This window comes from Phodopus roborovskii, unplaced genomic scaffold (assembly GCF_943737965.1).
Source record: "Phodopus roborovskii unplaced genomic scaffold, PHOROB, whole genome shotgun sequence".
Classification (NCBI taxonomy): Eukaryota; Metazoa; Chordata; class Mammalia; order Rodentia; family Cricetidae; genus Phodopus; species Phodopus roborovskii.
Window position 1 is genome coordinate 30,376,764 of NW_026126407.1, and position 26,990 is coordinate 30,403,753.

Genomic DNA, 26,990 nt, shown 5'->3' on the forward strand with positions numbered 1-26,990 from the left:
AAATAGATTTCAAATTAAAATAAATCAAAAGAGATAGAGAAGGACATTTCATATTTATCACAGGAAAAAGCCATCAAGATGAAGTCTCAATTCTGAACATCTATATCCCCAAATACAAGGTCACTCACATTTGTAAAAGAAACATTACGAAAGCTTAAATCTCACATTAGCTATGTTTTTAAAGCTGGCTTACATCCATCTGATTCAATTTACTAACATCTTATTGAGGCCCTTGCTTCTATACTGAAAAGAGATTGACCTACATTCTGGTCAGTAGTCTTCTATATTGAAAAATACATTGATTTACATTTTGATCACTAGTATACTTGATTTGTTTTTCACTAAGATTATAAAGTCATGAGAAAGTGGGTTGATTAATTTTCAGTTTCTATTCTCTGAAAGGATTGGAATAGAATAGCTGTTTTGTCCCTTGAAAAATGCAATGAAATTCAGTTAGGATTGGTCAGAATAAAAGACATCCACTTACCAATTCTAGGTCTATTGGTTTATTGTTATAAATTATTATTACATCTTATTGATACAGGCTATATTATATAATATATAATTATCAGTTTATAATATGTTATCATAAATTTCTAGTTAATTATTTTATTATTCAATTTAATGTTGCTTAAATATTAAATATGTTTATTGTTAAATTTAATTATTAAAAATTCAAAACATGTATATGATATAATCTGATCACACCTTATCCACTCATGAATGTGTGTGTATGTGAGAAAAGACATTCTAGGTTCTTTTGTTTTCCCTTCATCAAGAACAGGAAATGGGAATTAATATTTATTGCACACTCACTACACATCAGATGCTGATAAAATGATTGATATCATGCTCATTTTACAGAAAAGAAAACAAGACTAAGGTAAGGCAGATGCTTTGACTACTCAGAGCTTTAGTGAGGTGTAAGCTTAAGTATATGCAATAGCAAAGTCCTGGGCACACATACCAAATCCATCAATGGGAAGGTGTGGTGGTTCGAATGAGAAAGTCCCCCATAGGTTCATATGTTTGAACATATGGTCTCTGGTTGATGGAACTGTTTGGGAAGGATTGGGGGTGTGGCCTTATTGGAGGAAGTGTGTCACTAAAGGAAGGCTTTGAAGTTTCTCCACTTAAGTAAATGAGCCCGTCTGAAAGTCACATGATCTATAAAACAGCTCTGTTTTTGGTTTTTGTTCTGGAAAACTGTGATACTGACAGCACTTACCCACTGCTGAGCAATGCCCAGAGTGTGACCTAAAAAGCACCACAGGAGCTTCTCACTTCCAGATTCCCATAATGAAAATAACCGAGTCCTGGTGCCTACTCAGGATGTATTTATTATTTTTGACAACTTCATACATGTATATACTGGATTTTGATCACTTTTTTTACCTCGTGTTTTCTTCTTTCACCTCCCTCTTTTCCAATAAAATTTTTCTTCTCCACAGCCCTGGAGCCATCACAGAAAGATTGATTGATTGATTGATTGATTGATTGATTGATTGATTGATTGATCGATCGATTGATTGATTTATTCTACCTTGATTCTGTGCCTCTCCCTAGTGCCTTCCACAGAGCCCCCTTCACATCCTTGTTCCTCAGCGTATAAATTAGAGGGTTGAGCATGGGGGTGACTATGGTATAAAAAAGGGCAACAAACTTCCCCTCATTCTCAGAATAACTGTCATTTGGTTGCAAGTATGTGTAGATGGTTGAGCCATAAAACATAGAAACAACCAGGAGGTGTGATCCACAAGTCCCAAAAGCTTTTCTGCGGCCAGATATTGACTTGACCTTCAACACAGCCCTGGCAATGTGTGCATAGGATCCTAGAATCAGTGTCGCAGGAAAAACCAGGATTATGGCCCTGGCCACAAACATCTTGGCCTCCGTTCCAGCTGTGTCCTTGCAAGCCAACTTGAGGAACACAGGCATCTCACAGAAGAAATGATTCAGTCGATAGCCACAGAGAGGCATGGCCATCATGAGGCTTGTCTGAATCAGAGAGTTCAAGAGGCCTGCTGCCCACGAAGAGATAGCCAGTGCCTGGCACAGCAGGGGATGCATAATGGTTGTGTAGAGGAGGGGACGGCACACAGCAGCATAGCGGTCAAAGGCCATCACCACTAGAAGCATACTTTCTGTGGAGCCCAAGGCAAGCACACTGAAGAGCTGGGCCACACACCTTCCGTACGTGATGGTGTGGTCATGTCCCTCAATATTGATCAGGAGCTGGGGCACGGTGCTGGTGGTGTAGCAGAGGTCCAGGAAGGAGAGGTGGGAGAGGAAAAAGTACATAGGTGTGTGCAACCGGAGGTCCACTTGTGACAGAGCAATGATGGCGGTGTTGCCAAAGAGCGTTAAGGAGTAGAAAATCAAAATGTAGATAAAAAGAATGAGTTCTAATTGAGGCCAGTCTGAGAAGCCCACCAAAATGAAGCCTTTGCCCAAACTGGCATTGAAGCTTCCCATAGCCTTCGACCTGCACAGTAGCAGAAGACAGCTCAGTGCGTCTGTTGAAGAAAAAAAAAAATGCATTAAAGGCATTGTTCACGGCATTCTTCAAGGAATCCTAAATCATCTGTTTTACTGTTCGACTCTATTTTATCCAGTCTTTTAGTCCTATTTTTCTTTTCTATAAACCTCTTTGGATTAGGAAGGATGTCCTCTTTGTTCCAAGACTTTAGCCTGGCCCTTCAGATCCAATCTTTCTTATTCAAAAGTAAAGAAGTGCTTTGAAAACCTAAGGTCTTTATACATACCATAAGTGTTCTAAGGTGTTATCTTTGGTTCCTTCTTTTTGTCTGTTTGTTAACTCATTCAGATTTGAATTCATGCTCAGCCAGGTAGCAATCACAATTTTGAGCCCTGGGTCCTCATGTGCCTCCTCTGCACCATGGATAGAAGCCCCATTCACAGTATCTGCCATCTGTCACAGAAGACTGAGAAGTAGAATCATTTCTTTGGGGGGGGCGGACACAAAGAAATGTGTACAGAGTAGGAAATATGGTCCCCCCTTGACCCTGCTTGTTCAACTGAAAATGTCCATAATTCAACTCCACAGAAGAATCTGTTTGATACTCTCTAACCAAGACCTCTTTAAACTATTTCCTTCCAGCTCTCCCTGTTCACTTGATGACATTCATGCCACACATCTTTGTCCCCCTAGGAGCTCCTCTGTGGTAGAGGACAGGCCAAATATAAAAATAAGTACTAGTGGTTTAATCACAGAAACAATAAATACTGAATGAACACTGCCACCAGACTATGGCACAGGGTGCCAAAAGAATGCTACTTCTATTCAAGATGCACCTTGGCTACAGAATAAACTTCCCTCAGTGAAGCATATGCTTTTATCTTTTTAGAGCGCATGAAAATTAATTTTCCCTAAGCCTGCAGATTAACTGCTAGCTAGCACACTGGTAAATGGTGGAGGTGCAATAGGCAAGCTGGACTATTGTCATCAATGGGTCAATGCTGAATTCAGTGCCTTTAGGTCCGTATCATGGCCCTACAGATCAACTCTATCATGGGCCAGCTGCGCGTTCTGCTCTGAAATATGCACTTTCCTTAGTCTCAACCTAGTTATCTGTAAAACAAAGAAGTTAGCTTGCTCCAAGCAATTTGGGTTGTGATTACATGAAATAATGTATTATGTATATTAGAAAAATTTTACTCACTGTTAACACTGTTTTGCCTTCATAATTAGCAATTTACTCATGCAAATTAAGCTGCATAATTCACTGAGCAGTTTATATCCAACTCTTATTGCAGTGGCTGGAAAATAAACAATACTATTGACTGAGAAATGAATAATACTTTTCATTTTTTAATTTTGTGTGTATGGGTGTTTTGTCTGCATGCATTTCTATATGTATGCTGTGTATGCCTGGTGCCCACAGAGTCCAGAAGAGGACACTGAATCCCCTAGAACTAGAATTGCAGATGGCTATGGGTGTTGGGAATTGAACCCAGGTCCTCTGGAAAAGTAGCTCTTAACAAGTGCTCTTAACCACCAAGCCATCTCTCCAGCCTCCGGTAAATATATTTTCAATCAATAAAGCTTAGTGCTACAATTCTAATATGATAAACAATGAACAATGATACATGATATTTCAATATGATAAAACTCAGAGCCTTACACCAGTAATGATCACTTTAATGAATAAAAAAGCTTGGATAATTTTGAAGCAGAGGCATTAAATTTAGTTTTCAAAACTTTCTGCTGTCAGCCAGATGCTCTACTCAGAGCTAGAAATAAACAGGAGAAGCCAGGGGCTAAATGAACAGACACAAATGCATATAGCTCCAAACCCTAAGACCTAAGGACTCCAGGCTTTAGAAGCCAACCTTAATGGCTTCTGGGTTAGAGATGAGAGCAACCTAAAAGCCATCTCCAATTAATAACCACTTGCAATTGAAAACTTAGTTTTCTCCAAGGGAGTCTCACTGGGAAAACAAACTGCTCTTAAGCATAGGCTGCACGTGCAACAGTAGATGGCTGACAGAAAACAAATTCAACAGCATCTTTGGAGGTTCTTTGACTCTTAATGTCGTGTCAGAGCATTTTTTAAAATCTTATTTTTTAATTTTATTTTCTTTTATAGACATATATGTTTCTATCTTTTTACCCTACAGGTGATGTGTGTGTGTGTGTGTGTGTGTGTGTGTGTGTGTGTGTGTATGTGTGTATGTGTGTGTGTATGTGTGCGTGTGTGTGTGTATATATATATGTATATATATATGCAGATTAGTGTTTTAATGGTATTCCTGAGTGTGCAAATGAGTGGGTTTCTGTGTCTATACGTTTCTTGCACTCTTTTTTTCTATTTACCTTTTTATCCTATTCTGATGTGTTAGTTTTTGTTTTATCTTATTATATTTATTTTATTATTATCCCTGAGAAGCCTGTTTGTTTTCTAATGAGAGGCAGAAAGGGCACAGTGGATCTGGATGGGAGGGGAGGTGGGGAGGAACTGGGAGAAGTAGAAGGAGGGGAAATTAGAATCAGGATATATCATGTGGGAAAAAATCTATATTTAATATAAAGGAGGGAAGGGAAAAAGAATCCGACCTTATGGCTGTAGATCCTGTGCTTGGAAGGCTGGTGCTCTGGGCTTTAACTACCAGTGGCCCCCAGCACTTCATGTCTGTGTAATCCTTAGCTCCCAGCATTAGTGAGTGGCTGTGGGGGGGGGGCAGCAGGCTGCAGCTGCCCTTCTTGGGGATGACCAAGTTCTTCCTTTCTGCCCTAAGTTAAAGTGATTGCTAGATTTTGTGATGACAAAAATCCAAAATCTACCTTAAGGTTCTTAAAAGAGATGTAGCTGGAATAGGCAGGAGTGTGAGCACAGCTTCCTCAAAACATCTGTGATGTGTTCAGAACAGCTGAGCTGCCCTGAGGGAAGTCTCATTTGAGTGACAGCTCGGTTCATTGTCCTCTGCTCAAGGAAGCTAGGATCCAGGAAAGGCTCTAACAGCTCTCTGATGGGGATTTGAATGTCTCCAGCATCCAACATCTTGCTTATTTAAAGCAAAAGTAAACATGAAAACGTTTACCATATATATATACAAAGAACACTAAATAGACCCAGTAGATGGAGTGTATGTGTGTGTATGTAAAAGGATAATAATTAAAGGATAAGAGATCATGAATTTGAGAGGGAGTGAGGGGCATGGAAGATGCCAAAGTGGAGAAGAAGAGATAGAAATGATATAAATACATTACTCATATATGAAAATCTCAAAAATGGAAATTTAAATTAAAAGAAGGAAATAGTTTTTAAGTGTGTTTGCAATAAAGACTTATTAACATCAACAGCACTTTACTCTTGGACAGATACCCACAGACAGCTGGATTGTCTTATCCATCTTAGTCATAGTTGGGCAACTGTATAATGAAGGATACCAAAATTGCAAAACTTCCAACTAGTTCACAAGTATGTAGATGGCACATTAACTCTAAGAAAGAAAAACAAAGTTGGATATGTCACCCTTTCAAGTACGTTACAAAGCAACAATAGTTTTAAGAACTATAAAGAACACATAGACCACTGGAATGGATGAGAGAGGCCAGGGACAAAATTCTAATATTTCCTAAGGACACCAGGAGGACAAAAAGAATTAAGAATAGTCTCTTGCATAAGTAGTGCTGGAAGAAATTTATTTCCATAAGCAAATGATAAGATTGCAAATATCAAACACCCTTCACAAAACTCAGGTCTACAATGATAAAAGCAGATACCACCACTTGGAACATCATGGGGACAACTGAGAGACACTGTAAGAGAAACAAGCCAGAATTGGAGAACAGGGTGCTCTTCAGAACTAACTACTTAAGATCAGCTGAAGTCTCTTAAAGCCCTCGGAAGACTGATGTCAAGGACACCCTGTATCCACACAGGCGGGTGACCACACCATGCCTGCATTTGATCCACTCCTATTGCTTAGGAATAAGTCATTGCAATTATGGCATTTTATTAATGCCTCATAGAGGGTTTCTCCACCCTTCCCCCGGCTGGAATGTCTCACATACACTCCTGCTCACAGAAAGACCTTAGCTTAACCAATTCCCTTTAAGTCTTTCACCTCTGGAACAGTTGCATGTTACTCCTCATTTGTACTCAGATTTGGGCTTCTGGTAAGTTCCACGCAGTGAAGCCTACATCTCACAAGCCAGGAGCATGAGCCCACAGTGGGCTCCACTCTAGATGAAATGAGTGAGCAAATGGGCACCATTAGGCTCCCTGTAAATAGCTCTAGTGCGCACCACTGAGAAGGGCGAGAAAGTTCTCACAGCGAGATCATTCACAATAATCACAAGGCTCCTTCCAATAAACAGTCCTCCCTGCACTGAAGGAAACAATATGGAAACTTAACAGACCCTCCAGGGGAGGTAGGAGTTTCAGTGTGACCATCTCCTTAAGAATTTCCCATATTTCATTCCAGCAAAAGGAGAAAATTAGGTCAGGCTGATATAACTGGTCCCTGGTGGCTCCTGAGCAGTCATTTACAGAGAATCCCTTTGTATTTTCATATCTGTTCTAAAGTACACTATCCAATTCTTCTGTGCCAGCTAAAGGACTATAACACCAACCAGCCCATCTGAAAGCATGCTAGATGAGAACAGGATGCCTTCATTTAATTTCATACTAAAAGCCAGGATGCATAAAAATAGATGTGATGGCTTACATACAAGCTTAACTATCTCTCATATAGAAATGATGGTGGCCTTTCTTTGTTCTTCTCCACAGGGCAGAACGAGGACCAATGCCTGAAATGCAACAAATATCAAAAAAAAAAAAAAAAAAAAAAAACCCTGAGGAATACGAAGAACAACAGCCTCAAAGTGCACATCTTTCTACTTTTTAATTATCTTTTAAAATACAAACTCTACTCATAGTCTCTTTAAGAACCACAAAGAAACTTGATATTTGTATGTGTGATACTTTTGGTGGTCTTGACTGAGATCACCAAGAGCCTGTGTTTATCTCCTGTTGTGTGGGCTGGATGTGTGGATGTGTGTGTCTATTCATGGTTTCCATAAGTAATAAACTAGGTTGCAGTGCCAAGAATCAATCCCAAGGCTCCTCACACACTTGGCACATTTTCTCCCACTAAACAACACTGTCAGTAGTAAAGTACATGATATCAGAAATGACAAAAGAACATCGTTCATGTCAATACAGAGTTGCTGATATTGTCTGTCTGTAGTGGAACTACATCGAGAAGAAAAATAAAAACAGTTGTCTGTCTGAAGATAGGAGACATTTGGACATTGGAAGATTTCTTATTAAGCACCCTCATTACAAAAGCATCCATCTTTCAACTTGATATCTATTCTCTTTCTATGCCAGTATATGTAACTTAATCTTAGCCACCAAAGAAATTGAGTTTCGGGAGGTTTATGAATTCAGGATATCTCACTGAGTCTGTACTCACCACAGTCACAGTCCTGCAGAGGAAAATTGTATTTACTTCCCTTTATTCTGCTGGCTTATAGATAATATGAAACCCATCCCACACTAATGTCATCTGGAAGTGTATTGGAAAGACCTGAATCTCTTTGGTCCCAACTGCGTCTATGGTATGGTAGGCTTGATCACAGTTCTGATCCTGGAGAAATCATTTGCACATTAAGCCATCTCCTCCAGCAGGCTCACCTGCTGAGGCCCATAACTAATGGGGGGGTGAAATATCCTGTATAGTTCTCTGGCTCCCTCACCATAACCAACTGGCCCTTCACAGAAGCTGGTATATCATCCCACCTGACCTTAAGGCAGCCTGTGCCATGCCCACCCTTGGGACATTGCCTGGGCCTCCTTAATAGAAGTGGAAACATGACTGATTACTCAAGTGTGGCCTTGGAGACCTCTGGGGCTCCCAGAGCCAATTACAATTAACTGACTGGTTCTCCACGATCTATCTGCTATCCTCAACTCTCTCTATCCCTCATACACTGCCCAATCCAAAGTGACACCTTTTTATATGCATTTGCAAAATGATGTTAGTATATCCCCCATACTTTCAATATTTTGACCCAAATCGAATTTATCTTTCCATCAGACTATATTCCATGTCTAACATAACCCAACCAAGGTCACCATTATCCAAATATCTTCTTTCCATGGAATTTCAGTCTTAAGATCGTTATCATGAAGATGAATAATTGTTCATGAAAATCTGAAGTTTTGTATTGCCCTCATGCAACTTCTACTGCAAAGTTAGTAGTTATTATTTGATACCCTGATTTTTCCCATAGCAAAGCTAAAAAAAATAAAGATACTGTGTTTTTTGTTTGTTTGTTTTATCACTGTGTATCAACTGGAACGCCTAGGTGAAAAGTTGACAGGCCGCCCAGTGTGCTGCGTCTGGGGAAATATAAAGCCTACCAATGGTTCACAGGAGAAAATACTAAGCATGTCCTTGTTGGGCAGTCCTACCCAGATCACATGGTACATAGGAAGCAAAGGAAACAGATTGTTTATCCAGCCTACGTCCTGTTAAGGGCCAATGGAAGCAAAGGCTCACAGTGTTAGCCTGTGGCCTGTCAGAACTGAGGGTCCATTTCAACATGCAAGCATACCAGCTCAGGCATACCAGCCCTCAGGCCTGAGCCAGCCTGAGCATCACAAGCCAGCCATGCCAAGACCACCATGGGTAGTGTGATGTGTAGTGACCAGCAAGGTACCCCAGGATGAGGATGGTTTAAGGGGTGGGTGGTGTCTTCTATGCATGCTGCTGTCCCCAATACCTAAAAGATAGGTAGAAGTGAAGAGATCCATTGGTACTCTACTGTACTTTGCTAATATTTCTCTTTAAATATTCCACTCTGCTCAACACCAACTGGCACTTATTTAAAATGGATGATGGCAGGTCTTCAGATCCTGCCCACTGTCTGCAAAAATGTTTCATTACATGTTATTAAACTTTAAACATCTCTCTGATTTGTAAACACAACTGGAAGAACTATACAGATATCACTTAAAGAGCTAGACAAATACACAACACATGAGTGAGAAGAGACATTCCCAGAAGCCTTAAGGTTGTTGGGTAAAAATTTACTAAGAAGAATGGGCTTCTTCTCTGAGCTGTTGGCCGGGTCCTTGAAGCCGCATAGGTTATGACGGTATTGATGATTGTGTTGGTGGATGCTAGTTCTAGACTCTACATCCTTAGTGCTGAAGACTATGAGACATGGAAAATAGCTATGAGACATGGAAAATAAAGTTATGACAAAACTGGTAGCTCTCTCCCTTTCAGCAGCCTTTTGTAGTGCTAGAGTTGCCACATTGGCTTACAGACGAGAATTGTCATCTCTGCTTTTACTCAGCAGTGGACCCCATGTGCAACATTACCAATATGCCAGGCAAGCTATGTACACTGTTGTAATAGGGGCACAACATAATGGGAAAATTGCTTTTCAGTTGATTTTGGGGTCCATTCTTCAGCTATGACCTCAAATGGCACTATAAACCAGATGGAGGAGATTAGAAGTTCCAGTGAGGAAGCTAGTACTATTATTTTCTTAAGTGAATATAAAGCAACTGCCAAATTACCTTTGAAATGTGTGTGCGTGCGTGCGTGCGTGCGTGCGTGCGCGCGTGTGTGTGTGTGTGTGTGTGTGTGTGTGTGTGTGTGTGTGTGTTTATAGATCATTACTACTGTTAGGCTCAATTGTTCATGGAGGGAGACTTCTCTTTTCCAACAAGAAGTACAAAGCAGATTCACAATTGCCCATGCTTCTTAGACAAAATGACTGCTGCTCTTACATAGTGGCCCAATACTAAGGTGTAGATGGAGAAAGACTGTCAAACATGTGTATCAAGGTTCAGGGACAGTTAGAGAAGAGGGTGCAGAATGAATGTAAGCACCAAAAGAAGAGGTGTAGTCTTCTTTAGTTCTTTCCTCTGCATTGAAACCTTTCCACCTTGAAGGTAGAGGGAGGTTCCTTTAGGCTCAGAAAGTAAAGGAAACTAACAAGCCTCAAGAAGTTCCTGAAACCAACAAGATTTACAACAACCTTCCCTAAACTTTTACAAGCAGAGACAACTGCTAGGGAGAAGAGACTCTGACTGTCTGAGAAACCTGCAAGTTGGACAGAGAAGTCCGGAAAGGGGAGCATTCCTGAGTCATCACCTGTGTTAGAGTGGGGCTTTTTGGTAATGATGCAGCTGCCTTTGAGTTCTCCACACTCTTGTAAGTAATCCAATAAAATTCACTGGTTTGCTAAGCTACAGTTGGGTGAAATAACTTCTTTGGTTGTCATGGTTGCTCTATCTTAGGTCAATAGATGTTTATGCACATCTACCCAGGAAAATTTACAAAACACATTTTTGAGGTGAGAACTGTATTTCTGCATCAACCAAAGATTACAACAAAATATCAATATAACAAAATTGGCAGTGCTTAGAAAGGATTAATGACATTGTATGCAAAATGAGTTCCAAACGTAAGCAATATTAGTGGGAAACTATAATAATAAAACATGATTCAGTTAACACAGAATTTATCATGCTTACAAAAGTCTATCAACAAAGGTACCTGCACTTTTAAACATAAAAAGACCTTTTAAATATGTGGAAGTAAACCACAGTGATAGAAATCTGATAGTCAAATAAAACAGAGATGAAGAGAAGTTAAATGGAGACCCCAAGTCTTTCACAAGTCTGGTCAAAGGATAAACAGTAGCCTCTTCTTTTTCCTCTTTTAAATTTCCATTACTAATTTTCTAACAAATACAGATTTTTATTCTATGTAAATTTTTGCATCAGTACATGCATAAATTATAGAGCTCTTTGAATTTTTCCTCTCAGATTATTATTTGTCTAATCCTTTTTCCTTTTCTCTTCTCTACATAACAGGGTATGAATGTTGTCAGTGGCACAGCAGATACTCACGATTCTGCTAGGAAATTTTCTTGACTTGCTTTGTTGCAGCATGATTTTGCCTTTTTCTCTAAGAGGGAAAATGAACCCATGTCTGAAACTCACATGCTATATTTCTTAATCCAAGCAAAGAATGGTAAGAACTAACAAAGGGAACCTTCAAATAAGGACCCCGAGTTATGGCTGAGGCCAGATTGAGTCTGGCATAATTGATACATTAGGAAATGAGGTGATATTGAGGCCCCAGTTAGACCTGATGCTCCACATCCATGCACATGCAGGTGACCCACGGGGTTATAAATTTCTTAAAGGCATGATGTTGGGAGAGAAAAGTGTTGTTGAGAGAAAGGACAGAAACTGGAAGGAGGAACTGTGGGTGGGTTTGGTCAAAATGCAGCATAGGAATATATGGATATGAAAATACAAAATGTCTAGAAAATCAGAGTGAACTCATGCCCTCTGCCTTGGGTCATAGTGTCCTCTGTATGACACAACATAGGGAATCTGACTCTGAGTGTTGCAATTCACAATTAAAAATCCTCTGACACTAAGACTTGCCAAGAACCAATTTCATTCCCACAACTGCTTACAGGATACTCTTCCCTGCCCAGAACCCAGCCTGTTTCCACAAGTGCTCACAATAAACCTCTTCCAGTCTCCTTCTATGGGAAGTTGTATCTGACTTCACATTTCATCTGCTGAGTGTTGATGACAGGCAGTAACCCAGAGAGCAGGTCCCCACTCCAACTTCTGAACAAGGACAGCACTAAGGTCCCAATGCCTCCTGGGGACAGTTTGTTTTGTTTTAATTTTTAGTAAGTTTATTTATTTATTACACACACATACACACATGCACACACGCATGCATGCACGTGGACCTCAGAGGACTTGAATATCTCTTTCCATCATGTGGAATCAGGCATCAAACTCAGATCCTCTGACTTTGCAGTGGGTGCCTTTATCTGCTGAGCCGTTTTGCCAGCCCAGGACAGTTTTTGGTTTGTTGGTTTTCTTTTTCATGTGCGTTGACAGTTTCAGGAATGTACATAATTACCTACAATTGTTTTGACACCCATCTCCTCTCTCCACTGAAACCCTCTGGACTCACAGAACATAAAATGCTTTAATTGATCACCTTTCCCTTCCTATCCCGTGTCTGTGCCTCTCCCTAGTATCCTCCACAGAGCCCCCTTCACATCCTTGTTCCTCAGGGTATAAATCAGAGGGTTGAGCATGGGGGTGATGATGCTATAAAAAAGAGCAACAAACTTTCCTTTGCTCTCGGAATAGCTGTCCTTGGGCTGTAAGTATGTGTAGGTGGCTGAGCCATAAAACAGAGAAACCACCACAAGGTGGGACCCACATGTCCCAAAAGCTTTCCTGCGTGCAGCCGCTGACTTGATCTTCAGCACTGCCCTGGCAATCTGTGCATAGGAGCCCAGAATGAGCATGGCTGGAAAAGCAACAATGACCACTCTGACCACAAACATCTTGGCCTCTGTACCTCCCGTGTCTTCACAGGCCAACTTGATGAATACAGGCATCTCACAGAAGAAATGATTCAGTCGATTGCCACAGAGGGGCATGGCCATCATGAGACTTGTCTGGATCAGGGAGTTCATGAGGCCTCCCACCCAGGAGACAATAGCCAATGCCTGACAGAGAAGGGGGTTCATGATGGTTGTGTAGTGCAGGGGACGACACACAGCAGCATAGCGGTCAAAGGCCATCACCACCAGGAGCAAACTCTCTGTGGAGCCCAGAGCAAGAAATACAAACATCTGGGTCACACACCCACCATAGCTGATGGTTCTGTCAAGTCCATGAAGGTTGATCAGGAGCTGGGGCACAGTGCTGGTGGTGTAGCAGAGGTCCAGGAAGGAGAGATTGGAGAGGAAGAAGTACATGGGAGTGTGTAATCGAAGGTCCATTCGGGACAGAGCAATGATGGCAGTGTTGCCAAAGAGAGTTAAGGTGTAGAAAATCAAAATGTAAATAAAGAAGATGAGTTCTAGTTGAGGCCAGTCTGAGAAGCCCACCAAAATGAAGCCTCTTCCCAAGCTGGTGTTGAAGCTTCCCATAGCCTTTCACATGAACAAGTACCAGAGGATAAATCGGGGCATCCTATGAAAAACAAGGTCCATACAGTGATTACAAGGTTCCTTAAGGTGTCCTAAATCATGAGTTTTGTTATATATTCTGCTATTCAGGTCAAGTTCCTCCAGCCTTCTAGTCTTACTTTTTTTTTTTTTTTTACTTTAGGTAGAATATTTCTGGATTAGGAATTATATCATCTGTGTTTGAACCATATCTCTGCTCCCTCTTTGTTCTTAGACTTCACTAGGCCTCTAGGCCCTGTTCTCACTACACTGAGATTTGGTCCCATACAGTACCATGGAAATTGCTTTAAAACTAGTGTGAAATCTGAGTGGCAATGGCACAGAAGTTAGCTCATGCCACACAAGTGAGGACTGGTGTTTAGAAACACACACCCCTGCAACATCCACAGACCCCCCCCTCAGAAACATCAGTCAGTTATTAAACTTAAACATATCTTCTTTATCATAAAACCACATCATCAATTCCTCCATCATGAAGACAGTATCTGGCCTTTCATCCAATAACTTTATTGCTGGCTTGAACATAGAGGCTGTACAAGAACTTTCTAGTGTTGGGCAAGCGCTGGATTTATTATCAGAGTTGCAGGCATATTTCGTTGTTTGTGGAGACCATTCATAATCAGAGGCACTCACAAACACACAGAGAGATGAACATAGATACTCACCAGTCTTTGTGATGTAGAGAGAGCATCAACATGATCAGATTTGCCAGTGCCTAAGTGCTTGACACTTGATCAAAGGAGTTAGATCAACACTATGTCATTAAAAGATAATTTAAATGTTTAAAAAATATTAAATCTAACTCAGCTCCCCCTTGTTATGCTTGTATATGCCACCTTCCCATTAGCCTCTGGAGAACTGAACTCTCAAGGAAAACTGAGCAGGCACTAAATCATCCTGTACTCACTTTGCAACAGTCTATGCTTCTAAGACCCCATCATTCCCTGTTGCCTACACCATCTGGAGAAATCACACCACACTTAATCTGTCTCATTCTCTCATGCCAACACAACACCCATTCTAGAAAAATCACAACTCATTTATTTGTTTCCTGTAAATACTTATGGTGATCTTTAAGACTCCTTTATGACATATTTAATAATAACTCACCAACATTTTGTAGTATAAGACCAAAGAATAAAGTGAGTACAGTCTTCTCAGTTGAAATTCTAAGTCTGAAAGAATATATTGCTCTTTAAAACTGATTCCCACACAGAACTTTGCCTCATTAAGAAGAATACTCCTAGAACTTCCATGTAGTAGCTAATGGAAACAGAAGCAGACACCCACAGCTAAACACGGAGTCGAATTCCTGGAATCCATGTCCAGAGAGAGAGGAGTGATAAGAAAAGGGGTCAAGACCTGGCTACATAAACCCACAGAGACAGCTGACCTGAACAAGGGGGAGCTCATGGACCCCCAGACTGATAGCTGGGAAACCAGCATTGGACAGACTCAGACCCCCTGAACATGGGTCTCAGTTAGAAGGCCTGGGCAGTCTAAGGGACCTCTGACAGTGGAACCAGGATGTATCCCTGGTGTATGAAAGGACTTTGGGAGCACATTCCCCATGGAGGGATCTTTTAGCCTAGAGGCAGGAGGGAGGGCCTAGTCCCTACTCCAAATGACTTGACAGATTTTGATGATCTCTCCTGGAAGGCCTCACCCTCCCTGTGCAGTGGGGGGGGGTGATTGGATGGGAGGGGGTTGGGGCATGGAAGGGAGGGAGAGAGAACTGGGATAGATATGTAAGTATATTAAAATAGATTCAAATTTAATATATATATATACATACATACATACATACAGGAATCCTCTTCCATCTTCAGCCCTCTAATAAATTGTTCTTCATCTAGTTTCCACAGTTTTGGCCATGGTTCTGTTTTCTGTCTCAGAAATTTTGAATTTTGGGAGGGAGTGTAAAACTTGCAAAGCTTACCAACTCTGTACTTACTGAATTCTGGGAAAGAAAATAACTGGGCTTACCTGCCTCAGTTCTATCTAGAAGATCATGTGAGACATGCTTTTCTTTGGTCCTGACTTCTTTTGTGCCATGGAGGGCTTGGAGCCCTGCTGTGATCTCAGGTAAGTCTTACCTATGTACATGACCCTTCTCCAACAGTCTTACCTGCCCAGGCACATAACTATAAAGAAGGAAATGTTCTCCACTGCACTCTGACTTACCTACCCTAACCAAGACTAGCAAGGACCTGATGTATTATTAAACCACCCTTTCCCCTCTGGACATTGTGTATACCTTTTTAACAGCCGTGGCAACAGAATTATTTATCAACTGTGGCCTTTGAGACCTCTGGGCCCCAATGTGACAATTATAACTGACTAGCTGGTTCTCCAGAATGTTCTTGCTATACTCAGCTCCTTCTATTCCCCATACACTGCCTAGGTCAGTTCCTCTATTCCCCATGCACTGCCCAGTCTAACTTAATCTATTCAGGGTCCTTAGAACACACCATTTCATTTGGTTCATAAAACTTTATATTTTGTGAGATTGCTCACATATACCAAACTGGGACCCAAGTCCTGCTAGTCCTAAAATTAGATCATATTCTGTGTCATACAAGCCTACAATGTTCACCACAATCCAGGTGTCTTGTTTCTATGGAATTCTAATCAAATATTTATGTTCTCAATTATATATGACATCGACCCAACTAAGCATTTATTTCTTTGAGGCTGAACATAAATTAACATAAATGGGTTAATTTACATTTTAAGACCTAGTTGGGAACAAGGAAAGCTCCAGAACCACAGTTTCTCTGGGTATCACAGAGGGTGTCCTGTCCCTTTAATGTTTGGCTTACATGGTCAGAGAATGGCTGCAGATGCATAGAAACCAGGTCCAGATTGAGAAAACCTTTGAACAGGCACTAAAAACAAAAAAGAAAATGGGTATAGACAGTCATAAAAACATAGTTTGACTCAGTGTTTAGCTGTGGGTGTTTGATTCTCTTTCCAACAGGTACTAGATGAGGACTCCATGATGGTGGATAAATTCATCATTGATCTCATTATCAGGGAAGGGCATTTATGGTAGCCTTTCCACGGAAGCTCAAATCGTTAGTTGGCAGCAGTCTTTTAGGTCTCTGGACATTTCTTTAGGTTCAGTTTTCTCTTCGGTCCTATAATGGCTCCCTCTTTTATGTTCTCTCTCTCTCTCTTTCTCTCTCTCCCTCCCTCTCTTTTCTGTCTTCTATTCCTCCCGACTCAGTCTTCCTAGTCCCACATGCTTCTCTCTCCTCCCCTTCTCTTTCTCCTAGTTCCCTCTCCACTCACTGCCCCCCCACTCCCCATGTGCTCTGGAGAACTTGTCCCTTCCCCCTTCAGTGAGGGACCTTGTATAAATCTCTTAGAATCCACCCTGTATCCTAGTTCCTCTGGCAGTGTGAATTATAGGTTGGTGATCCTTTGCTCTAGGTCTAAAGTCCATATATGAGTGAGTACATACCATGTTCCTCTTTTTGTGACTGGGTTACCTCATTCATGATGGTTTCTTCAAGTTCCATCCATTTGCCTGAGAGTTTTGAGATTCCATTGCCCCCCCCTGTCCCCAGATGAGTAGTATTCTATTGTGTAGATGTGCCACATTTTCTTTATCCATTCTTCAGTTGAGGGGCATCTAGGTTGCTTCCAGGTTCTTGCTATTACAAATATTGCTGTTATGAGCATAGTTGAACACATGTCTTTGTTGCATGGATGTGGATCATTTGGGTATATGCCTAAGAGGGGGATTGCCGAGTCCTGTGATAGACTGATTCCCATTTTCCTGAGGAACCGCCATACTGATCTCCAAAATGGCTGTACAAGTTTGCACTCTCACCAGCAGTGGAGGAGTGATGGGAGATGCCATTATGTATATATGTTTCTCATACTGGTTAATAATAAAGCACTGTTGGCCAATAGGAAAGGAAGATAGGAGGGACTAGGAGACAAGGAGGAAATAGGAAGTAGTAAGGAGGAGTCAAGATGGAGAGTCTGGAGAGAGCAGTATGCCGCCGGCTCCCCGGTAAGAGAAATACATAGATCAACAAAAATGGGTTAATAATTAAGGCAAAGCTAGCCGATAAGAAACAAGTAACCGGGCCAACAGCATTGTATCAAATACAGAGTCTCTGTGTATTATTTGGGGCTGGCGGCGTGGCGGCGGGTCAAGACCAGCGGCGGCAGGCGGAAAAACCGTACGCCTTACAAATGGCGCCCACGTGGCTAATAAGAACTTCCACTTAAAATTTAACAAAAGCTTAAAAAAGAGTTTTAAAAACAAAAAAACAGAGACAAGCAAGGTTTCTTGGTAACAGCATTTTTCTCAGTTAAACTCTGCTTTGCTAGAGACAAGCAGATATTCGCGCGGCTCCTTTAAGGGAAGATTCCTGATTCAGCATAAGCGACAAAAAAACCGCACAGCTTTTAAATAACTCTGCTAACAATTTATTGGTGTGTATGAGAGATGGCAATGTCAATGACCACATCTCCAAGCCTACAGAATGCTTTCTGGGTGGCAGCGCAGATCAAGGCGGTGAGCACAGCTTTCTGTGCTGGCGGGTAAAAGTACCCGCCGCCATCTTTGGTAAACCGCGGCTGACACAGCTATGACTTTCATTTTAGCAATATTGTTGTTTACCAGATAAAAGACTTGTGGCCAGACGAAGATAAAGATTTACAGTAAAGACAGATTCATATTAAAAAAAACCTCTAAAGGTTTACAGTGTGTTTTAAAATATACGTAGACATAAAAAAAATATGGTTTTAAAGAGACAAAGAGGAACTGGGTGTGGTGGCACACGCCTTTAATCCCAGCACTCAGGAGACAGAAACAAGCAGATCTCTTGTGATTTACAAAGTAAACCTGGTATGCAGAGTAAATTCCAGGACAGATAAGAGTTACACAATAAAACCCTATGTCAAAAAAAAATAAAATAAAAATAAAATAAAATTAAATTAAAATAAACAGAGTAATAATAAAGGCACGTAAAGATAAAAAGCTCAGAGAGAATCTGGTTACTGTATGCTATTGTGTTGTCTCTACATTGTTTAACTGTTGAGAAAATAACAACAACTAATAAAGGAAATGCTGCTGGATTAATTCAATTTATATATTTTAAAAATACTTTGACTCTAACATTTAAGTTCAAGGACAAGTTACTGGGGAAAAGGATTTCTATTTTTGTTTCCACAAAAAATAAAAAACTGTAAATTCCTTCCAGACTAATGTGGTTTGATCAAGCCAGGCCCCCTGAAACAGTCGCTGATGATCCAACATTCATAATAGCTTGGACAAGGCAGCCTCGAAGACTACAGCCAAGATTTCTGCAACTTCTTAGGATCCCCATGACAGCGCCCCCTATCAACAGGAAGTAGTTTGGAAAGAACGACGCCCAAATTCCCAAATATTGTTTATAAATGTTGGTTTTCATTTAAATGGACTTGGTTATAAATGGCTAATGATCACAACCAATATCTTTTTAAAGGTAAAAAGGGAATTATGATATAGATATGGATACTTTGTATTGGAATGGATTTTCATTTACTAATACAAATTTAAGTTCAATTTTGTCATATGTATATTTCTCCTCTTGTTTAGGTATTGTGTTTATATAGCTCAGTTAGAAATGTAATGTATAATTTTGTGCAGATTATTTATAGTTACCTATAATAGTCAAAACTTATAGTTTAGTTAGGTTTTCTAGATATACAGAGATGTATTTGAGATGAATAAACATTCTTCAAACATTTCAAAGACCTACAGAATATGGCATTTAAAATGGTTTAGGATTTTACTTGACAGTGAGACATAATTGCTCCTGGCAACGCCACCTGGGTCAGAAAGGAAGATGGACATGGAAGAAACGCGTTATGGAGTTTGCTTCCAGTATGGCAAGACTAGCCATTTGGACAAGATACAGCTCTTGTCTGGACTGTTTGACTTTATGCTGTATAAACTGGACATGCAGGACCCACAGAAAAGTGACTGCTGATTCAGGATGGACATTGCTACAGAGTTCCTGCTTCATGGAAGAGTCTGCGAGACAGTATACAGGACACAGACAAAAGTGACTGACAAACTGCCAATACAAGAAGACAGTTTAAAGTTTCCTACGTTGCTGAAGAGTCTGCCAGACACACTATGGCCTATGGGCTAAAGATGGAAGATTACAAAAAAACTTCGGGTGACCAGGCAATGAGTTGTCTCTGTCATTTCTAGAGCTTATATATTATCCTTCTGTGGTCTTTAAAGGAGTTGAAGACAGATAGTTATGGTTATAGTTTTCATTAGTTAGGATTAAAGATAAGTTACTTAGACTTTAGACACACAAAGATAGGATAGATGATGGAATATTTTCTTCAAATCTTGCTAAATGTTAATGGACTAAATAGTGTTAACTTTGATTCTTATTTGACAACTGTTATGTGATATATTTTGCTATGTTAAGGTTAAAACCCTTGTTTTTATTTAGACAGAAAAGAGGAGATGATGGGAGATGCCATTATGTATATATGTTTCTCATACTGGTTAATAATAAAGCACTGTTGGCCAATAGGAAAGGAAGATAGGAGGGACTAGGAGACAAGGAGGAAATAGGAAGTAGTAAGGAGGAGTCAAGATGGAGAGTCTGGAGAGAGCAGTATGCCGCCGGCTCCCCGGTAAGAGAAATACATAGATCAACAAAAATGGGTTAATAATTAAGGCAAAGCTAGCCGATAAGAAACAAGTAACCGGGCCAACAGCATTGTATCAAATACAGAGTCTCTGTGTATTATTTGGGGCTGGCGGCGTGGCGGCGGGTCAAGACCAGCGGCGGCAGGTGGAAAAACCGTACGCCTTACAGAGGAGTGTTCCCCTTTCTCCACATCCTCTCCAACATGAGCTGTCATTGGTGTTTCTAATTTTAGCCATTCTGGCAGGAGTAAGATAGCATCTCAAAGTTGTTTTGATTTGCATTTCCCTGATAGCTAAAGATGCTAGAATCCAGATACAGAGAGGGAGGACAAGACCAAGCAGCAGAAACACATAGAGACAGCTGACCTGAACAAGGAGGAGCTAACGGGCCCCCAGACTGATAGCTGGGAATCCAGCATGGGACTGACTCAGACCCCCTGAACATGGGTCTCAGCTAGAAGGCCTGGGCAGTCTAAGGGACCTCAGACAGTGGAGCCAGGATGTATCCCTGATGCACAAAAGGACCTTGCGGGCACATCCCCCATGGAGGGATACTCCCTTAACCTAGAGACAGGAGAGATGTCCTAGTCCCTACTTCAAATGACTTGACAGATTTAGATGATCCCTTGTGGGTGGCATCATCCTACATGTGGAGTGGGGGTGGATGGGAAGGGAGGGTGGTTGGGGTGAATGTGGGGGGGGAGAGGAAAAGAGGGAGGGAGGGTGAGGGAACTGGGAAGGATATGTAAAAATAAATAAATAAATAAATAAATAAATAAATAAAACAATGTATGTAAATGTCTTGCATGGTAAGGGAAATAAAATTATTTTAATTCCTTTTCCTAAAAAAAAAAAACAAATAGTTTGAAAATAATGAAGTGAAGTCTTTAAAGAGAGAGTAAAGTAGTATAAAAGAATAAACCATGTAAGGATGGAAAATGTCATAACACAGAGTGTTTGAACCCTGTTTAATGCTTTGTTGACTTTAAATTTTCTAAATACTATTGAACAAAACCAACAGCTACTGAGAGACATTGGATTGGGGGGGGGGGACTACTGAATTATGTCATCATGTATATTTTAAGGATGTCTTAACTTCAGAATGGAAATCAGGAAATGCATTGCATTGGAGAGGTCATGTATTTGTTTCCACAAGAAACAGAATCAATTTCTTCAAAATTAATAAAGATCAGATTTGAATGGAACGGACCTCCTGAAAATCTTGGCTGCAGACATGAAGGAATGAATCAAGAAAAACCAACTATAAGACAGGTGACATATATCCTGATCCCTCTTCACAGGAACAGCTCTGAGACTGGATGAGACATGATAAATCTTGTTGGCTACAGAGTCCTTGTGACAGATTGGTTATGCAGTCCAAACGGACTTACAAAGTTAACAGGTGCCTTTTATCTGCTTAAACATAGAACAGAAAATCATCTTTTAGCTTACTTGTGCATTCCACACATTCCATACTTGTGCTAAAATGGGTATTTTCTTTAAAAGTTTGTGTGTTTTCAGAACAGAAGGACCAGACACCAGTGAAGACAAGACTAGCAGCCCAGGTGAACCAGCCTCACAGAACGCCTCCATTGCCATTTCCTCAAAAATCTGTTCAGGATAACTTCAAAGCAGCTAGCTGAGATGGTCCAGCCTCACAGACTATTCCAGCCAGGACTTCAGACAAGCCCTGCACATTCCCACCACATTGAGACTGGAAAACAAATACTATAGCTAGCTCTCCCAGGATTTGACCAATATCCCAGTTTTCTCAGAGTTCCCTAAATATGCCATCACCTCCAGATAACAGGAAATAATTTTAAGAACATGATGCCCACATTCCTGAGAGGTGGAGTGGGTGATTTTTGGTTTTTCAGTGGGTTATGGATGTTAGTTATTGTTTGAGGGGAGAGGGGTTGGTTGCAAGTTGCTATTGGTCATGGTCATGGAGGAAACTAAACAAAGGAGGATAAAGGGATTTTTTTTCTTTTTCTTTTCTCTATCCTTCTTTCTCTCCTATCTAGTGTTGAAAAAAATGGGGTAGGTGAAAAAAAGAAAAAGGAGGATATAGGAATCTCACAAAAGAAATGTAAAGTTTATAAAGGCAGTTTATAAAGGTTGAAAGACATAAAAGCATAGGTTGTTTATCTAAGAAAATCTTTTAAGGTCTAAAAATTTATTTTTAGGTTGGAAATACAAGTTATGACGCGATTTAGGTGCAAAACTTTATACTCACCAAGATAGGATAGATAATATAGTAAGTACTCACTCCAAAATTGCCAAATACAGATTTTATGGACATTATGAACACAATTCTTACCTGGTAATTGTTTTTATTGTCTATAGTTTATTGATGTTAGAGACAGAGACTTTTATTGGACTAGAAAGGGGAGATGTTGGAATAAACTTTTTGTACAGTCTGTGAAGATGTGTCTCTGTCCTTCCTTACCTTCCTAAAGCATTTTCTGAATGGTTTGATAAAAATCTGAATAGCCAATAGCTAGGCAGGAGAGGATAGGTGGGACTTCAGGGTAGAGATGGGAACTCTGGGAAAGAATCTGAGGTGGGAGATTTACCAGCCAGATGCAGAGGAAGTCAGATGTGTGGTACTGAGGAATGATGATGAGCCATGTGGCAGAATGTAGATCAATATAAGCAGGTTGATTTAAGTTTTAAGAGCTAGTTGGGGGATCCTGCTGCTCCTGTCTCCGGTCCCCATTGAGAGCACCCTTGGAGCTCTGATACACCCCCACCCATCCCAACCTCCAGCCTACCCCCCCCTACCCTGTGCCCTACCCCACCTACGGTCCTGCCGCTCTGGTTGAGCACTGAGACAGAGGGTGGAGCCAACAGTCCACCCTACTTCGGAGACCTCTCGGAGCAACTCCGAACAAAGGAGACCTGACTATCCACGTGGGACCACCTGTAATTTCCACCTGCTTGGTCTCTGACCCCGCCTCCAGTCCTCTGCTGGAGTCCCAGGCCCCTCCCAGAGATCCGCCTATCTCTGCAGGTCCACTCGGAGTTCCTGTGGGCAAGATCCTTGCCCCCCAAATCCGGGCCCCTGCCAAAGAACAAGGTCTCAGCTGGAGAGCGCCAGTTTTCAGTGAGATCCCACTACCCTGCAAAACCTTCTCAAGTTCAAGCTCAGCCCTCGTCCTCTTCTGCCGGTCATTGGCCAGAGCTATTGGCCAGAACTATTGGCCAGAGGACCACTGTGAGTATCTGCTGGCATCTTCTTCTGGATCCTCATCCTTGACCCCATCCCTGGATCCCTGTCTGCAGAGAAACCTCCTAGAGAGCTTGGACCACACAGAGCTACAGACATTGAATCTTTTGATCCACATAAGCCCATCGAGGAAGGACCATTGAGAGAGGGAAGAGACACCACCAACACCTACTGGAAGAAACTATGGGAAGAAGGCAATACAAGAGAACACCTAACAACAGAAAGACAAACATGACACCACCAGAATCTAGGGAATCTACACCAACTAGAATGGAACACAACAACAAAGCAGAGGAAGCAGAAGGGTACAACTTAAAAATCACCATCATAAAAATGATAGAGGCCCTCAAAGAAGATATGAGAAAATCCCTTAAAGAAATGGAGGAAAAAACAAACAAAAAAGTGGAAGAAATGAACAAATTCCTTAAGGAAAGTACAGAAAGCCAAGAAAAAACAATTAACCAGGTGAAGGAAACGGTTCAAGGTTTGAAAACCGAAATTGAGAAAATAAAGGCAACACAAATGGAAGGAAAGCTGGAAATTGAAAAGCTGGGCAAAAAATCGGAAAACATGGACACAAGCATAACCAATAGAATTCAAGAGATGGAAGAGAGAATCTCAGGCGCAGAAGATAAACTAGAAGAAATAGATTCATCGACCAAAGAAAACCATAAATCCAACAAATCCTTAACACACAACATCCAGGAAATGTGGGACACCATGAAAAGGCCAAACCTAAGAATAATAGGCATAGAGGAAGGTGAGGAAGCCCAGCTCAAAGGTGCTGAAAACATATTCAACAAAATCATCGAGGAAAACTTTCCAAATCTGAAGAAGGACATGCCCATGAAAGTACAAGAAGCATACCGAACCCCAAATAGGCTGGACCAAAGAAAAAATACCCCTCGACATATAATAATCAAAACACCTAGCATACAGAATAAAGAAAGAATATTAAGAGCAGCGAAGGAAAAAGGACAGGTAACATATAAAGGCAGACCTATCAAAATTACACCTGACTTCTCCATGGAAACTCTCAAGGCCAGAAGGTCCTGGATAGATGTTCTAAAAGTATTAAGAGAACACGGATGCCAGCCTAGGCTACTATATCCAGCAAAACTCTCAGTCAATATAGATGGAGAGAACAAGATATTCAATGACAAAACCAGATTTTCCCAATATGTATCTACAAATCCAGCCCTACAGAAAGTATTGGAAGGAAAATTCCAACCCAAGGAAGGTAACTACGCCCACAAAAATGTAGGCAACAGATAATCCAACTACACCAGAAACCTAGGGTGAAGCAGAACAAATATATTCACAATATCACTGCCAACAACAAACCTAAACCAAACAAGCATCAACAATCAATGGACCTTACTCACCCTCAACATTAATGGTCTTAACTCACCTATAAAAAGACACAGGCTTACAGAATGGATACGAAGACAGAATCCATCCTTCTGCTGCATACAAGAAACACATCTTAGCTCCAAAGATAGACATTACCTCAGGGTAAAGGGTTGGGAAAAGATTTTCCAATCAAATGGAAATAAGAAGCAAGCAGGCGTAGCTATCCTAATATCTAACAAGTTAGACTTCAAACCAAAACTAGTCAAAAGAGATGAAGACGGTCATTTCATATTCATCGCAGGAGAAATCCACCAACACAAAGTCTCAGTTCTGAACATCTATGCCCCTAATACAAAGTCACCCACATTCGTAAAAGAAACACTACTAAAACTCAAAGCTCATATAAAACCTCACACACTCATAGTGGGAGACTTCAATACACCACTCTCAACACTAGACAGGACCACAAATCAGAAACTCAACAAAGAAACAAAAAACTAACAGAAGTTATGTCTCAACTGGGGTTAACAGTCATCTATAGAACATTCCATCCAAAGACAAAAGAATATACCTTCTTCTCTGCTCCACATGGAACCTTCTCTAAAATCGACCACATACTAGGAGACATAACAAACCTCAACAGATACAAGAGAATAGGAATAGTCCCCTGTATCTTATCGGACCACCATGCTTTAAAATTGGAATTCAACAACAACACAAATAGCAGAAAACCTGCAAACTCATGGAAACTTAACAATCTGCAATTGCACCACTCCTGGGTCAAAGAAGAAATAAAGAAAGAAATTAAAGACTTTCTAATATTCAACGAGAATGAGGATACAACATACCCGAACTTATGGGACACCTTGAAAGCAGTGCTACGAGGGAAGTTCATTGCACTAAGTGCCCCATATGAAGAAAACAGAGGATAGTCACATAAATGAATTAACAGCGCAACTGAAAACCTTAGAACAGAGAGAAGCGAATTCACCCCGCAGGAGCAGACGCCAGGAAATAATCAACTTGAGGGCTGAAATCAACAAAATAGAAACCAGGAAAACAATACAAAAAATCAATGCAACAAAGAGTTGGTTTTTTGAGAAAATCAACAAGATAGATAAACCTTTATCCAAATTAACGAAAAAGCAGAGACAGAACATGCAAATTAACAAAATCAGAAACGAAATGGGGAACATAACAACAGACACAGAGGAAATCCAGTCAATTTTCAGGTCACACTTCGAAAATCTGTATTCCACAAAAATTGAAAATTCAAAGGAAATGGACAAGTTTCTGGATAACTATCACTTACCAAAATTAAATCAAGAACAGACAAACAACTTAAATAGACCTATAACCCGAAATGAAATAGAAGCAGTCATCGAAAGCCTTCCAACGAAAAAAAGTCCAGGGCCAGATGGATTCAGTGCAGAATTCTACCAGACATTCAAGGAAGAACTAATACCACTACTCCTCAAACTGTTCCACAAGATAGAAACAGAAGGTTTATTGCCAAACTCTTTTATCAGGCCACAATAACTTTGGTACCCAAACCTCACAAAGACACAACTAAGAAAGAAAACTACAGACCAATATCCCTGATGAACATCGATGCAAAAATACTCAATAAAATAATGGCAAACCGAATTCAAAAATACATCAGAGAAATCATCCACCATGATCAAGTAGGCTTCATACCTGGATTGCAGGGATGGTTTAACATACGAAAATCTATCAACGTGATCCACCATATAAACAAAAGAAAAACCATATGATTATCTCCCTAGATGCGGAAAAAGCCTTCGATAAAATTCAACACCCTTTCATGATAAAGGTATTAGAGAGGTCAGGGATAACAGGAACATACCTAAACATAATAAGAGCAATATACAGCAAACCAACTGCCAACATCAAACTGAATGGAGAGAAACTTAAGCCAATTCCTCTAAAATCAGGAACAAGGCAAGGCTGTCCTCTCTCTCCATATCTCTTCAATATCGTACTAGAAGTTCTAGCTAATGCTATAAGACAACAAAAGGAGATCAAGGGCATCCAAATTGGAAAGGAAGAAGTCAAACTGTCTCTATTTGCAGATGATATGATAGTTTACATAAGTGACCCAATAAACTCTACCAGGGAACTCCTACAGCTGATAAACACCTTCAGCAAACTAGCAGGATACAAGATAAACTCAAAAAAATCAGTAGCCCTATTTTTTTCAG

At 40.6% G+C, this 26,990-nt stretch overlaps 2 protein-coding genes across 2 annotated transcripts; both read right to left on the bottom strand.

Annotated features, from left to right (window-relative positions):
• Nucleotides 1–1,539: 1,539 nt before the first annotated feature.
• On the bottom strand, nucleotides 1,540–2,483 carry LOC127219783 (olfactory receptor 10). Its single transcript, XM_051181552.1, has one exon. The coding sequence runs from the start codon at nucleotides 2,473–2,475 to the stop codon at nucleotides 1,540–1,542; it is 936 nt and encodes a 311-aa protein (XP_051037509.1). The 5' UTR covers nucleotides 2,476–2,483.
• Nucleotides 2,484–12,535: 10,052 nt separating this feature from the next.
• Nucleotides 12,536–13,509, bottom strand: LOC127219785 (olfactory receptor 10). The gene has a single exon (XM_051181553.1). The coding sequence runs from the start codon at nucleotides 13,469–13,471 to the stop codon at nucleotides 12,536–12,538; it is 936 nt and encodes a 311-aa protein (XP_051037510.1). The 5' UTR covers nucleotides 13,472–13,509.
• Between the last annotated feature and the right edge of the window lie 13,481 nt (nucleotides 13,510–26,990).

Coding starts and splice junctions, on each gene's coding strand:
- LOC127219783 (XM_051181552.1), bottom strand. CDS start 2,475: ATGGGAAGCTTCAATGCCAGTTTGGGCAAAGGCTTCATTTTGGTGGGC.
- LOC127219785 (XM_051181553.1), bottom strand. CDS start 13,471: ATGGGAAGCTTCAACACCAGCTTGGGAAGAGGCTTCATTTTGGTGGGC.